General features: G+C 40.5%; 2 protein-coding genes across 5 annotated transcripts in view; one reads left to right on the plus strand and one right to left on the minus strand.

Annotated features, from left to right (window-relative positions):
• LOC144604376 (cytochrome c oxidase subunit 4 isoform 1, mitochondrial-like) overlaps positions 1 to 16,799 on the minus strand; it is a 420,358-nt gene that overhangs the window by 187,253 nt on the left and 216,306 nt on the right. The window lies entirely within an intron of this gene.
• pcif1 (phosphorylated CTD interacting factor 1) overlaps positions 1 to 16,799 on the plus strand; it is an 85,245-nt gene that overhangs the window by 51,503 nt on the left and 16,943 nt on the right. For 3 of the 4 annotated variants that reach the window (XM_078418684.1, XM_078418685.1, XM_078418686.1), the window contains 7 exons: positions 262 to 409; positions 765 to 848; positions 2,457 to 2,556; positions 5,498 to 5,660; positions 9,624 to 9,796; positions 13,822 to 13,908; positions 14,892 to 15,076. In XM_078418684.1, coding sequence (XP_078274810.1) covers positions 262 to 409; positions 765 to 848; positions 2,457 to 2,556; positions 5,498 to 5,660; positions 9,624 to 9,796; positions 13,822 to 13,908; positions 14,892 to 15,076 — 940 coding nt within the window. The remainder of the gene's footprint in view (positions 1 to 261; positions 410 to 764; positions 849 to 2,456; positions 2,557 to 5,497; positions 5,661 to 9,623; positions 9,797 to 13,821; positions 13,909 to 14,891; positions 15,077 to 16,799) is intronic. The other variant, XM_078418683.1, reaches the window with a different exon arrangement.

Raw genomic sequence — 16,799 nt, forward strand, 5'->3', positions numbered from 1 at the left:
CAATCACACTGAAATCAATCAGCTCGCCACTGATAAAATCTGGCAGATATTTTCCTGTACCAAATTACTTTCAAAGCACATGTACTCCTCTAAATTTCAATTTTTTCATTGCCTATATAACAATCAATTTCATTTTTTTGTGTGGTTAAATGGTCCAATATATTCAGTAATACAAATAGTAGATAAATGAACCAAGGTTCCAGGCAAGATATCAATGTGACTTGTAGGTGCTATTTAACATCAATTTCTTTGCTCTGGCAGGGATTGATCCACCTCGTGACTCATTTAATCGCTGGCTTTTGGAGCGCAAGGCGATCGACAAGGGCAATGATCCTTTGCTGCCCAGTGATTGTGATCCTGTTGTATCTCCTTCCATGTTTCGAGAAGTAATGAATGACATTCCTATCAGGTAATGTTATATTTTATTTTGTAATGCAGACTGTAGACTTAGACTGTGATTCTTATACTGAGACCCTTGTTCCATATAAGACCTTTACAAGTATTTTTCCATGCACCCATACATTCCCATACATTCCCTTTTTCTAAACATCCCATGACAGCCCCTCCCACAACCAAGAACAAACTACTCTTCTCAAACTTGACCATCTCCAGGGGATAGGCATAAATAGATCAATATTTTTACTTGGGGAATTGATGGGCACCCATTAATGAAGAAAAGACTTTGAGATATCATTAACCACATAATTCGCTATCTTGAAATTGATACAGTGAAATCAATGTAAATCTTTGATCTTTTTTTGCAGATTGTCTCGTATTAAGTACAGGGAAGAAGCCCGAAGGTTGCTTTTCAAATATGCAGAATCAGCAAAGCGGATGATTGAATCTAGGTTAGTTTATGAGAAAAATATTTAAGTTGCTTCTGCTTGGATTGTTTCCACCATCAGTATTCATGTATATTTTAAGATCTTCACGGTCCTGCTGATGAGACCTTTTAGATGTTCCAAGAATGAATATAAAGATAGATTTTGAGATTTTAAAATATCAGGAATTGGACTGACTCTTTCTGGGATGCAGTTGTGTTCCTTAATATCAACCCCAAATTCAAGTCAATGTCATTGGATGACAATGTAGTTAACATTGTCAGTAAATTTGCAGATGACACCAACATTGGTGGTACAGTAGACAGCAAGGAAGGATATCTAAGTTTATGACAGGATCTAGATCAGTTGGAAGTAGGGCTTAGGAATGACAAATGGAATTTAACTCTGACGATGTGAGGTGTTACATTTTGGTATGTCAAATTAAGGCGAGACTTGTAAATGAGTACAAATCAGTAAATGAAAGCCCCCTGGGGAGTGTTGCAGAGCAGAGAGATTAGGGAGTGAAGATGCACGGTTCCTTAAAAGTGTGTGAGTGGGGGGGGGGGGGAGTTAGATGGACAGTGTGATGAAGAAGAAATAATGATGCAGCTGCACAAATTGTTGGGGAGACCATGCTTGGAGTACGATGTGCAGTTACAAAAAAGGGGCTTCAATGCTGATGAATGGTGAATTCCAGGATTTTGACTTGCCAATGATGAATAATGTTTCCTGTATTGTATAATTTGTAACTTGTAAGTGAAGGCATTCCTGCACAACTGCTGTCTCTAAATTTAGGTGGGGAGTTTCACAGGTTTAGGAAGGGGTGTCAGAGACCTTATAGACAATAGACAATAGGTGCAGGAGGAGGCCATTCGGCCCTTCGAGCCAGCACCGCCATTCAATGTGATCATGGCTGATCATTCTCAATCAGTACCCCGTTCCTGCCTTCTCCCCATACCCCCTGACTCCGCTATCCTTAAGAGCTCTATCCAGCTCTCTCTTGAATTCATCAGAACTGGAAATTTACAACATTCGTTTTAGTTATTATGAAAGATTGTTGAACTGAAACCATAAAGTTATTTGTAGCCTAATTGGCAAAGTGTAAACTGGAAGTCATTACAATCTGGGAAGTGCAAATTGCTGCAGGGCATTTTGTCGATGAAACACATTGTATGCATTGCCCACTAGTAGTGGAGGGAATGAATGATAGGATGGTGAATTGCTTGGTATCTAAGCAGGCTGATTTACCCTGGATGATAGTCTTTTGAAACTTGTTAAAGTTGCATGTGTCCAAGAACCTGAAGGATGCTGCATCCTGGTAGATATTAGAGAAGCTTATGGTGTCACTTGTAGCCGGATATCCAGCCTCTTGCAGGGTGGCAGATCAACTTACATTTTAGGTTGTTTTGTGTGTAAGTGTTTGTATGTGTGGTGGTTGGGGGGGGGGGGGGGTTCTGAATTCGTTATATTTATGTTGGTAATTCCTAGTCTCTTTTGGGGTTGTGGATTATAGTTACCTCCAGTAAAAGTCTGTACACGATGAGCTATGAGAAGGAACTTGACTCTTTTTGCCTGATTTGTAAGTAACGATCTGAGGATCTATTTTCTCCTGCCCACTGGATGCTGCTTCCCCAGGAATGCTACACCAGATATCAGGAAAACTGTGAAATGGAACGTTGAAGAAACCTTCAATTGGCTACGAAAGGAGCCATCTGCGACAAAAGAAGATTATATGGTAAGGAAAAACTAAAAGAATAAAGGATGATTACAGAACAATGAAGTAATAGTTGCATTATTACTATGATAATACAGGTTGGGGATAATGAGGGTTATGACATAGTGAGCATTAATGAAATAATTAGATTGATAGAGGGTTGCCAGTGAGAAACAGGGGCCAATAAGTAGTATTTAAGGGAAAATTCCAGTCATAAAGGGACAGATTAATGGGGTAATTGGAGAGCTAGACCATAAGAACACAACAGCATTGTGATTATAATATGGGATTGTGGATCCAGAGGTAGGAGATGGGAACTTAAAACTCACTGTAGCAAAATAGGAATTAAAATGAATTAAATAAAACCTTAAAAAGCAATGATTATTGCAAAATCCTCTCTGGTTCTCTAAAGCCCAGATGTTTTCTTTCCGCACCAATCAGCAGGAACAAATTCACAATAAATCAATTCATGATTCGAGATCCATCGCAGTGTGATTGACATTAAATTAATCTCTGAAATCGTCTGGAAAACCATTCAGTGCAATGAAATTTCTGTGACAGTTCAATAACAAAAAGATAGGGTGGATAATCCGAGATTGATCTAGGCATCAAATATGAGGTGTGCAATGATATATTCCAATCTTTCCTGCAAAATCCTCTCCTCCAACATCTCCAAACTTGGCAAAATTGGAAGAATTGTTCCGTAATCTGGTCAGGCAAATAGATCAATCTTGACAAATTCACTAAAAGTGGGGTCACTCAAATATAATCAGGAAAAATGACTCTGGGAATCCTCAACATTGCGTGCAGTTAATGAAAGTGTCATGAAATCAGGTCATGCAGAGGTACGAAAGATGTTGAGCATTAAGAAGCACTAAGCGCAACAAGAGATGCCAAACCTGAAGAGTGACGCTCTTTGCATTACAACATCCTCCAAGCCACAATATTCGAGGTTAACATCCAACACCCTCTCCCATATCCCTCACTGAAAGTCAGTAGCATTTGATCAGCCATTCTGCATTAATTTTGGTAGAACTCCATGGAAGCACTATGACATGCAGAGGCTCTCACGGAAACGTAATTAATTGAGTTATCTAAGCAGTTTCACAAGATTTCATTGAGAAATTTGATTTAAATGTTTACGATTGCTTTTATACGTGCTCAGATATTTGCTAGGATCTTGGTGAAAAGGTTGTTTTTTGCTTTGCCAAGTATTGGAACCACATTGTCAGCTGTTACAGCTCTGTGACACATTGTATGTAAATTGCTGTTGAGAACATGTGATGAACATGTTCATCATCCAGTTTGTCATGCATTAGACACTCATTTCCCAGCCAAGTTTAACACTGTGGCTGGTAACCAAGATACTGGCATTGACCTGCATGATTCATTGTATTTTGTTGCACATCAGCCAGACACTGAAGTAGTAGAATATCTCTCCCAAGTGATCTATGCGCAGTCAATGGCATCCAGTACTATGGGGAAACCTGCCATTTTAGCGGGTCATGAGCTTTCTTCACCTTATGGAGTCTGCCAAGGAGAATGAAAACTAGTTGTCAAGTGTGGGTGCTGATTATATCTCCAGCTGCAGATGGAAGCAGGAATTATTTTTGCGAGGGCCGTCATCCAGTAATATGCTCCTTGCCCTGCACTTAGATTGTATAGTGCATGTGTAGCAGCTGATAAAGGACACTTTATTCAAGTACCGATGTCTGTCACATTGCTGCTCAAAAAGGAGAATAGATCCCTGAATACCCTGGGGGAGTAAGGCCTCCTGCTGAGGGACTGTGTCCACCGATACTGTCTTGCAGCAGATTGATTCGCTCTTTGTTTATTCTACCTGTCAAGCTGCATTTTAAAGAGAACACCTAGTTATATTCCCAAGTCAGTTTGTACAGAAGCTTTGAAGTCAACAAAAAAATTCTTCAGAGCTTGCCACATTATTCCTTTTTCAGCTTAAAAATAGACAGACAACAAAAAATACAGCAACAATACAGTGGCAGCTGAAGAAATCAACCAGGATGTTACCACTAATTTTGTGGGTAATTAGCTTAGATGGAGGGGGGATTTAGGAATGCAACATTGAGTTCCAAAATGGCAACACTGGAATCAAACCAACTTTGCACATTGATGGACATCATGATCTTCCAACTCTACCTATTTACAATGGATATTCACATGTGCAACACCAATATGCTGCTTACTGCCATTTTCCCTATAAATGTGCCCTGAATACAATTTTAGACATCTAACAACACAGGTGATTATGATCCCAGTTTCTTAATGTAACTTGAGGCACAGAAATTAAACCGAAAGCATTATTGTATTATTAGAACCTTTTTAATGGAGGAGCTATGGCCGCGATGGTATGAATTTTTATCTTGGAATGACCTAGTGGTTTTGGTTTTAGCGAGAGTTGGTCTACACAACTAATGGATTGGGCTTTAAAGTTACGAATGGATACTGGATTGGCTCCAATGAAGCTGCAGCATTCACTTCTCCTTGTAAAGTCACTCATCTGTCACCAGGCCAGGCGGGATTCAGCCCTGTGCTTTGCTGAAACAACACAAGCTCAGGGGAAGCCGCTGCATATTGGCTCAGCAGCTCGATCAAGCTGTCCAGTGATAAGATCATTTGTATGAGAGTTGAGCCCCGAACAAGATTCCTGCCACAGTTACGCTGTCTATAATGCAGCTTTCTCTGTATATAATACTGTAATAAACCCTCGCAGCATTCATCCTCATGGTACTCTTATTTCTGAGAAAACGCCCTGAGCATTAGATAAAAGTAGAGCAGAAAAGCTGATATTTTGAACAAAGACATCTCAAACCCTATTGAAGAGATATTGCCATGGGGAAAATGACAATAGGTGGGTTATTTAGATGCTCTTTATGAATGTTTCTTTGTAAAAATATATTGTGATCTAATCTGTTGCATAAGTCCTGACACTTATTTTTCGCAGGAGAGGCTTGAACATTTGCGGAAGCAATGTGGACCCCATGTAGCAGCAGTGGCTAAAGATTCAGTGGAAGCAATCTGTGGGAAGATCTATTGCATATCTGGTGAATATGTGAAGCGTGTCCGAGAGAAGCATTTAGCAGTACTGTACGAATGCAATATGTCAGGTGAGCTATGCAGACAATGACAAGTCAATAGCAAGGATTTAATTTTTTAATTCATTTCTGGGTATACCACCCTAAGCATCCATTGCACATCTCTAGTTAACTAGGTAGCTGTTGGAATACTCCTGCGGGTCATTAATTAGTCAGCGATTTTGCAGTGAAGGATGGACTGATCCTGTATTACTGAACAAGTCGGTTCACCTTGCCCTGAATCAATCTCTTGTTTGTTCATATTTACTACTTGATTCACACTGTTTGACACAACTTTTCCTAAATCACTTTTTAATACTTTTATCCCTTGGTTTCATTCTTTGCTATGTGGCTCATCTGTCTAGCCCCCATGCCTTTCTCTGAAAGGCAACCTTGAGTAAAGTTGGACGACACAGTGGTGCAGCTGGTAGAGTTGCTGCCTCATAGCGGCAGAGACCCGGGTTCAGTCCTTACCTGTGTGGAGTTTGCACATTCTCACTGTGACTGCATTGGTTTACTCTGAGCACTTCAGTTTCTTCCCACCATCCAAAGGCTACCAAGCTTGTAGGTTAACTGGCATTTGTCCTTAATGTACAGAGAGGCGATGGGAAAGTAGGATAAAATAGGGTCAGTGTGGGCTCAGTGGGCCAAAAGATAAGTTTCCACGCTGTGTCTCTAAAATTAAAACTAAAAGCCCAATGTGTGCAGGATAACAGAGCTTTACTGTTCTAGTTTCTTTGAGTTCCCTTTTCACATCAGAAATGTTGGCCCTCACTATCTTCTAGAGGTTTTCTGTACCTTCTATGAAGACAGATACAAAATATCTGATTAATTTCACTGCCATTTCTTATCCACCTTTATAACGTCTCCTGCCCATCTGTAAAAGATCCACATTAATTTCTACTAATTTTATTCTTTTTAGGTGTCTTTAGAAACTCTTATGGTTTGTGACTATGTTTTTTGTTAGCTAACCAAATATTCCACCTTTTTTAATATAAATTTTATATAAATTCTGAAGCTTTCCCAGTCTTCAGACATTACATTTTGGGGCATATCTACACCTTTCCTTTGATAGTGGCATACAGCATGGAAACAGGCCCTTTGGCCCAACTTGTCCATGTCAACTAATGTACCATACTATGCCAGTCCCATTTGACTGGATTTGGCCCAAGCTCCTCTAAACCCATCCTACCCATGTATTTGTCCAAATATATTTTAAAGTTGTTATTGTATCCACGTGTAGCTTCCTCTGGCAGCTTGTTCTAGATAAGGACCAAGTGAAAATGTTACCCCTGAGGTCCCTCTGAAATCTTTTCCCTCTCACCTTAAGCAACTGGTTTTAGAATCCTCTATCCTGAAAAAAAAATGATGAGCATTCACTTTATGATTTTGCCCTTCATGATTTTGTACTCTTCAAGAAGGTCACTTCTCAGCCTCCAATGCTCCAAAGAAAAAAGTGCCAGCCTATCCAGCCTCCCCATATAACTCAAACGCTCAAGTCCAGTGAACATTATTTTTTCTGCACTCTTTCCAACTTATGCTTGGTATAGCTGGACAAGTACAACTGCACAACTTGTTTATATGGCTTGTTAAAGCCCATATAAACAACGTCCAGTGCCCTGCCCTCAACGATCCTCTTGGTGACTTGACCTCTTCAAAAACTCTATTAGATTTACAAGACACAATTTCCCACATACAAAGCCATGCTGACATTCTCTAATCAGTCCCTGCCTATCCAAATACAGGTCAATCCAGTCCCTCAACATGTTTCCTATCACTGAAGTCAAGCTCACCGACCTGTAGTTCCCTACCTCTTAAATAATAGGATAACAGCCACCCTCCAGTCCTCCAAAACTTCACCTGTGGCTAAACATGTTGCAAATATCTCTACAGTCCTCTACCATTTATTCCCCAGCTTCCCACAAGGTCTGAATTTGCAATGGGCCAGACCCTGGGGACTTATTTACCTAATGCCCTTTAAAACCATCGATACCTCTTTGGTAATTTGTAAGTGGTTCAAGACATCACCACTCATTGAAACCCAGTGAGAAATATTCATTTAATATATCCCCCATCTGTTGTGGTTCTGCCCAAAGACATCCATGCTGATCGTTAAGGGGACCTATTCTTTCCTTAGCCACCATTTCACTTAATATACCTGTAGAATCTCTTGGGGAATTTCCTTTACCCTGTCTGCTAGATCCATTTCATATCCCATTTTCACCCCCTTATTGCCTTCTTAAGTATACTCCTGCATTATACGTGCAGGGGATGGAGGGAGTGGGGGGGGGGGGTCATTTGATTCTGACTACCAAAAATTGGACTATGCCTCTTTCTCTTTCTGGACCAGCTCCTCAACTTCTCTCATCAATCAGGATTGCTTAAACTTGCCAGCCTTACCCTTCACCCTAACAGGAACATGCTGCCCTGTAATCTTGCTATCTCACTTTTGCCAGCCTTCCCCTTTAGAGCAAAAGACCCACCCACTCCACTTGTGCAAGTGCCCATATAATACCTCCAAATTCGGCCATGACCCAACTTGGGACTTAACTTGTGGATCCAGTCTTTACTTAGATAACTACTTTAAGACCAATGGAATTATGGCAATTGGTTCAAAAGTGCTCCCCTACTGACAACGGTGAGGCCTGCAATCCAATGACCGTGGCAAAACCCACACTGGGCAGGCTATTCCTGAGTGAGGTGAGCAGAATGTACCTGGACCATCTTTTGCATTGTCTGGTATACACCAACAATATTGTAACTACTGGAACAGCTTGGCTAGAGATACAGCCGGTGCTATAGATGGTTGGTTTCACGGCCATTGCTTCATCCATTTGTTCTCAGCCATTTCTTGATATCATTTGGAGTGAACTAAATTCTTGTAGTCTAGCTTCTGTGATGGTGAAGTTATCAGGAAGAAGTCAAGATGCATCATTCAGAACTTCCAGTCGAACACAATTGGACATGATTTAGTACTTTAATACTCGCATTGAACTCGGCTATTGTTCAGGACAGCAATGTTATTTGCTCCCCTCCCGTTAACTGTTCAATTGTCCATGATAATTCATGATTAGATTTGGTAGGATCATAGAGCTTCCATTTGATCCATTGATTATGAGATTAGTTAGACATGTAAATGGCATGCTGTCGTTGCTTTTAAGCATATATGTTCCAACCTAATTGGAACTTCAATTTTGGGTATGCCTGGCATGCCCTTCTGCTCTCTTTATTGAACCAGCTTGATGGCAATGGCGACATGAGGAATGAAGCCAGAGGTTACAGACTGTGATGGTACACAATTCTGCTGTTGTTGATGGTCATTAGTGTTTCATGGATACACAGTTTTAAGTTGCATTATCTGATTAAAGTCTATTCCATTTAGCACAATTGCAGTACCCACCCAACATGATGGATTGGGTCCTTAGTGTCAAGGCAGGAATTTGCCCCCACTAACTTTGCAGTGGTCACTTTGTTGCCCTTTTTTCTTTCTTTGTTTTAAACTGGCAAAAATGTGGAAGTAGTGGAATAACAAAGTTCATTTCAGAGGTTACTTAAGAATCAGCCATACTGGTGAGTCTGGAGTCACATGTGGTCAGAATAGGTAAAGATAGCAGAGTTCCTCCATGAATTAAAACTCTTTAAATATCGTACTATACGATGATGTATTACATTTTAAGAAATTGGTTTGCAGAAGTTCCTGAATGCTTTAAAAGTATTTAACTGAAATTCACTTTCCAATTCATTTATGTTAATGCATTTAATAGCATAAATGTTAATAGAAATCTTCTTATTCACCAGGCGATCCATTCTGAAATCTTTCATGTCACTTACACTTTTTCTTCAAATGTTGAAAACATTCCCTTTTAAATATTTGATTTACAATTTTATTCCCCACAATATGTCTACTTTATACCTTGTACATTATATATTTAATTTCATATTTTAGTTTTCATTCTGATTCAAGTTTATGAACATTTACTGTTTACTTTCTCACAGAAGAGTTGGAGAGGCCAGAGGTAATAGACAGATTGGTGTACTGTTATCCGTCAAGGCTTGCATACCCTACGATTCCATTCCCACGCGTTGAAATGCACCATGAGAATGATATTACCTGTGTACGATATAAAGGAGAAGTTAGGAAAATCAGCCGGAATTACTTAAATAAATTGGTGAGTCTTTTACTGTTTTTGTCTGATCATCTAGGGCAAGTGAATATGAAATGGATTTTGTTTTGAATCATAGATAGACACGAAAAGTTGGAGTAACTCTGCGGGACAGGCAGCATCTCTGGAGAGAAGGAATGGATGACGTTTCGGGATGATAAAGGAAACTGGCCATTGTTCGCTGTTTGTTGGGTGAAAACAAGAAACTAGTGCGACTTGGGTGAGGGAGGGATAGAGAGAGAGGGAATACTGGGGCTACCTGAAGTGGTATATTCATACCACTGGGCTGTAAGCTGCCCAAGCGAAATATGAGATGCTGCTCCTCCAATTTGCATTTAGCCTCACACTGAGGAGACCTAGGGTGGAAAGGTTTGTATGGGAATGGGAAGGGGAATTATAGTGTCCAGCAACCAGGAGATCAGGTAGGTTCAAGTGGACTGAACGAAGGTGTTCAGCGAAACGATCACCCAGTCTACGTTTGGTCTCGCCGATGTATAAGGACCACATCTTCAACAACGGATACAGTAGATGAGATTGGAGGAGGTGCAAGTGAACCTCTGCCTAACCTGAAAGGATTGTTGGGGTTCCTGGACAGAGTCAATGGAGGAGGTATAAGGACAGGTATTGCATCTTCTGTAGCTGCAGGGGAAGGTATCTCGGGAGGGGATGAGTTAACCAGGGAGTTGCGGAGGGAACGGTCTCTGCGGAAGGTGGAAAGGGGGGGGGGAAATGTGGCCAGTGGTGGGATCCCGTTGGAGGTGGCAGAAATTTCAGAGGATTATGTGTTGTATGCGACGGCTGATGGTGTGGAAGGTAAGGACTAGGGGGACTCTGTATCTGTTGCGACTAGGGGAAGGGGAGCAAGGGAGGAGCTGTGGGGTACCGAGGAGACACGAGTGAGGACCTCACCTATTTGGGAGAGGGGAATCCCCGTTCCCAAAAGAATGAGGACTTCTTGGATGTCCTGGTATGGAACACCTCATCTTGGGCATAAATGCGGCGTAGACGGTGGAATTGGGATTAGGGGATAGAGTCTTTGCAGGAAACAGGGTGGGAAGAGGTGTAGTCAAGATAGTTGTGTGAGGTGTAGTCAAGATAGTTGTGTGAGTTGTGTGATAGTGGGTTTGTAATAGACATCAGTCGCATAGTCTATTTCTTGTGTTGGAGAATGTGAGATCAAGAAAGGGGAAGGAAGTGTCAGAGATGGTCCAAGTAAATTTGAGTGCAGGATGGAAATTGGTGGTGAAGTTGATGAAGTCCATGAGTTCTGCATGGGTGCATTATTGAGGCTAAACGCAAATTGGAAGAACAGCATCTCATATTTTGCTTGGGCAGCTTGGGTATGAAATGATTTTTCTCATTTCAGATAGCCCTGGTATTCCTTCTCTCTCTATCCGTCCCCCACCCAAGTCGCACTGCCTTCTCGTTTTCACCCGACAAACAGATAACAATGGCCTGTTTCCTTTACCATCATAATTTTTTTGCATATCTTTTATTAATTGTTCTTTATCTCTCTACATCACCGTCTATATCTCTTGTTTCCCTTACCCCAAACCAGTCTGAAGAAGGGTCTCAACCTGAAACGTCACGCATTCCTTCTCTCCAGAGATGCTGCTTGTCCCGTTGAGTTACTCCAGCTTTTTGTGTCTATCTTTGGTTTGAACCAGCGTCTGCAGTTCCTTCCTACACATTGTTTTGAATCATAGTGGGAGATGTACTTCTTTGTGTCGGTTTAAGTTTATTATTGTCACGTGTACCGAGGTATTGTGAAAAACTTTAATTTTGCATGCTATCCAATCAAATCATACATATAATCAAGCCGAATCTATTCCTTTGTTGCCTTCTTACTATGTTCTCTGCTCAACCTATTTTTCCACTTTGTGTCATTGGAGAATTTAGTCGTCCTTCCTTCAATCCGTCTATCTAATTTTTTTAATATAGATTATCACTCATTAGATTTGTCAGCTAAATATGACCCACTTATTGCAACGCAAGGTTTCCTGATAGCCAGCCAATCCTATCCTTGTTAATATATTACCTTCTACACCATGAACTTTTATCTTTTATAACAACCTTTCATGCAGCAAAGCATCAAATACATTCTGCAAATCTAAATATAGTACATCCACCAGTTCCCCTTCACCCACTGCACATAAAAGAACTTCAATAAACTGGACACATATGGTTTTTCTTTCACCAAACATTTTGACTTTGCCTGATTACTTTGAATTTTTCAATGTGCCCTGCTACAAACATCTTTAGAAAATAGTTATTTAAAAAAAACCATGGCAGATGTTAAGCTAACTGGTCTATAGATTCCTACTTTCTGTCTCCCCCTTTAAATAAAATAATTACCATTGCTATTTTCCCATATAGTGGAGCATTCCCTGAACCTAGGAAATTTAACAACCCCACAAAAGAAATGAGACCTTCAGATAAAGTCTCACAGATTAGCGAAGGACCTTGAAGCCTGCAATTCCAGCCATTAATTCAGGACTACCATATAATGATTATAATTTTTCAAATTCTTCCATCTTCCAAATCCTGATTTCCAGCTGTTTCTGAGATGGTACTTTCATTCTTTATCACATCCAAAGCAAAATCCTGTGAATGTCAAAATCCAATTATGAAACAGCATAGAAGATCAAAAAAACAATAAATACACAGTTTAAAGAGCCAGAGACAAGTATGAGATGCCAGGAAAAATCATAAATCAACAATGAGGTAGCATGGAGAATAAAAAATCATTAATGAGATACCATTGAGTCTGAAACAATCAGTAAAGCATTATTAGGTAGTAGGAAATGTACAGTAAACCCTCGCTATAACGGACCATATGGGGGGAGATGGTGTCCGTTATTACTGCTATAGCTGAATAAGGGGGTTTACGTACAGTAGGAATGGAAAACAGCCAATAAACATACACTAGACAATAAACAGTAAAGGACACAAAATAAACAATACCTTGGCACAGTGATGTTGTGGTAGAGTTGCTACCTGACAGTGCCAGAGACCCGAGTTCGATCCTGACCTCGTGTGTTCCCTGTGGCAGTGTGGGCTTTCTGGTGCTCAGGTTTCCTCCCACATTGCGGAGACGTACAAGTTTGTGGTTTGGTTGGCTGCGTGGGTCGCCTTTGCCTCGTGACGCCAGGGGCCAAGGTTCGATCCTGGCCTCGGGTGCTCCCCGTGGCCGCGTGGGTTTCCTCTGGGTTGGGGGGGGGGAGAGAAACCCACGCTGTCACAATGCTTTTGTCTTTGCAATATGGAAGGGAAGAACATTTACTGTAGTTATGTGGGATTAAAGATAGAACCACTGCAGCAGCTCTATCCTACATAAAATGAATTGTCCCTAAAGTGTAGGATGCAAGTAGTGAACTGATGATCGCTGGTCGGCACAGACTCGGTGTTTCGACGCTGTATCTCTAAGCTAAAATGTTCAAAAACACCATTCGCTTTATCCACCTAGTGGTCATTCCGTGAATCAACAAACTTGATCTACAACAAATTTGGTTCAATATAACCCAAATCCGTTATAAAGAGGTCCGTTAAAACAACGGTTTACTGTATTGAGAGAACACAGGGAGTTTCGGATAAAATCAGCAGTGAGTGGAGCCAGATACTTCTATTCTTATCTCCATGTCACATTCCCATCTGTGTAGGAAGGAACTGCAGAATCTGGTTTAAACCGAAGATAGACACAAAAAGCTGGACTCAGTCAGCAGGTCAGACAGCATCTCCAGAGAAATCTGTGTTTATCTTCACATTCCCATCTGATCCATGGAGAGTGCAATGAAGAACATCCCATTCCCGTGCTTTCAAGTAAGGTGCATGAAAATCAAAAGAACTATAGATGCTGGAAATCTGAAACCAAAGCAGGAAAAGAAGAAGTCAGGCAGCATCTGTGAAAAGAGTAATGGTTTTGGGTATGCAACCATGCGTTTTCTTTGTGTTTCTGTGCCAATTTTTATTTTGTAGTTAAATGAACAATAAAATGACTTGGTTTTTAAGAATTTTATCTTGTCCTTTTTTAGGAACAGTTGTATAAGTACAGTTGTATTGATGATCCACGGTTTGAAAAGTTTGTGGCAAGAGTCTGGTGTTTACTCAGGCGATACCAGGTAAGCTGTAAGGCCATTCATTTCAAAGATAAACATTTTTTCCCTCTGATTTCAGTGACAAGGTTTTACCTCTGCATCCCAAGTGCTTTTCACAGACCATTAATTGAGTTTTAGGATTGCTTATTGGCTCTTTTTGTATTATAAAAAGTTGTTTTTCTCCTGTAACAAATATAAATTTAACGATAATCTGCCATCAATGAGAGTTCCAAATGCTGACTAGAAGCTTTAGTGTTTGTATTCTTTTTGAAAATTCACGTGATTTGTTTGTTGTTGATTTAAAGGGTGTTTTTTTTTTGTTGATGGTCCACTCAATTTGAGCTAGTTCTGGCACAAGCTTCTCATTTTGAAATTTATGTAACTATATCATGGATTATTGGTGCAATTGCCTCTCACAATATCAGTCTGAAAACCAGCTGACTCTACAAGAACTGCCAGGCAAACCACACATTGAAACACAACCCTAGCTACCAAATTTTTGAAGTGCAATTTTGGCTTAGGGGATCATTAGCACACAGATGCCTGCCTGATATTTGACAGAGTGTTAAGCATTGTGAGTGTGTTCCCACATGGAGTCGAGGCACTGGTACCAATATCAAATTTGTTTCTACTTTAGAAAACAATTTCCTAGAAATTCATCTTCAACCAACTGCCACCTGTCCAGTGGTCCCAAACTTCTCTTCTCCTCTCGATGAAAAGAAAATCTTATTTACGGAGGTTAGAAAATTTTCAGAGATTGAGAGTGACCAAAAATTCTTGAGAGTAGAGAAATCGCTTAACAGGAGCAGGTGAGCTGGAATTCAGTCAGGATCCATTTACAACAAAGATTGATGTTTGGTTTGCTGTGGTGTTTCCCTCCAGCTATCCAGCAGTACTCCTCAAAGCTGTGATTCACCACAGCACATCATCATTAAACAAATGTAGACTCTTCTTGACAATTCAATGTGTAAAGAAAGGATTTGATAGTGGGATTTCTCTTTTTTCAGTCCATGTTTGGTCTTGGAACACATGAAGGCACAGGGCTGCAAGGGGCATTACCAGTATCTGTATTTGAAACATTGAACAAGCAGTTTGGTGTGACATTCGAGTGCTTTGCATCACCATTGAACTGTTACTTCAGACAGTATTGCTCTGCGTTCCCTGACACTGATGGCTACTTTGGTTCCAGGGGGTAAGTCTGATATCATAATAGATTACAGAGCTAATTATACTGAGCTAATTGCAAATGTTTGCAGTATGTTGTGGTCAGTTTGTTAATAAATCTTCAAATAAAATCTGAGTTTAGTTACTTTCTGTAGCTGTTTTGAGATGGTTATGTATCTTTAAAGTTTTATATTTTGACTTTGGTTATTAATTTTTTTTTAAACTGGTTTGCTTTTGTGTTTTGTCTTTTGGATTCCCTCCCTTGTGTTTTTTGTTTGTTTCTCATTAATGACTTCCCTTTTTTGTACTTTCTAAGCTTGTTGTATGTTTCACTTGAGCCTTTCACTTTAAGACTAATTATAATCTCATCTGTCCGGTGGAAATTGCACAGATTCGAGTCAGGCTCTCATTTTACTCTGTGCCCCTTTTTATTTTTCATTGGCTTCACTGGAGCTTAATTAAGGATGGGTGTAAATGGTTGAGCATTTTTCTGCACCAAGAAAGGTTGAAAGGAGGAAAATGGTGTGAAAGTGGAGTATAATTAGGGGCAAGATGGCCTCCATGCAAATTTTGTACCAGGCTCACTGACCATGAAATTCTATTGCTCATGATGCCCAAGGCATTGTGACTGATAGAAAAGATTTTACATACTTAAGCACACAGTTTATTTCCATGGCGGTAAAGAGACCGGATAGGGAGTGGGTTGATAGAGGACATGCTGGTAAAGATCAATTGGAGGAGATAGAGAACCTTGGGGGATTTGAGAAAATGGTCACGAAGTTGGTACATTTGAGGTTGTAGGCTCAAATACACAATCAACATGGGGTGTTGGTTGAAGAAATTATCCATGTTAATGCTCTTACGGAGAAGGAGCATTAACCAAATAAGGGAGCGGGGCCCCAGTAAAACATCAGCAGTGTTGGGTGGTGGGCAGTACCAAGGGAAGTATTTAAACGACGACCTACCTGTGAGGTGATAGGCACCATAGCATCAAAGCAGGTAAGCTTGCTCCCTTGGTTTTAAAGTTAGTTAAATGCTCAAGCAGGCTTTACCACCACCAAAGGCCTGTTTTAGTGTGGTAAAACACATGGAAGAATTTTGCAATCCAACTCCCAATTTACAGAAATGTACAATAAATATTTAAAGGAGTTGATCACATTTAATGATTGTGTTTTGGATAAAATTGGAAAAAATGCCAAAGAAAAGATTTTAATTTCATGCCATCGAAGTATCACTCTTTGACCAATGTTTCCTGCACACTTGTGCCTCATACTATCCTGTCACTTATTTTTAGCTTAGTTTAGTTTAGAGCTACAGCGCAGAAATAGGCCCTTTGGCCCACTGTCCGCCAGGACCTGCGATCCCCGCACTCTGACACTATCCTACACATACTAGGGACAATTTACATTTATACCAAGCCAATTAGCCTACAAACCTGTACGTCTTTGGGGTGTGAGAGGGAACCGGAGCTTCTCGGGAAAAAAATAATGCCAGTCAGGGGGAGAACGTATAAGCTCCAAACAGACAGCACCCATAGTTAGGATCGAACCCGGGTCTCTAGCATTGTAAAGCAACAACTCTCCCGCTGTGCCACCCAAATTTTGCTTTTGTGCCTTTCTCCATTGCCTTCACTGTGACATTAAAGGATAGTTAGAGCTCTCGGGGCTAGCGGAATCAAGGGATATGGGGAGAGGGCAGGCAAGGGTTATTGATTGCGGATGATCAGCCATGATCACAATGAATGGTGGTGC

This window comes from Rhinoraja longicauda, chromosome 22, assembly GCF_053455715.1.
Source record: "Rhinoraja longicauda isolate Sanriku21f chromosome 22, sRhiLon1.1, whole genome shotgun sequence".
Lineage (NCBI taxonomy): Eukaryota > Metazoa > Chordata > Chondrichthyes > Rajiformes > Arhynchobatidae > Rhinoraja > Rhinoraja longicauda.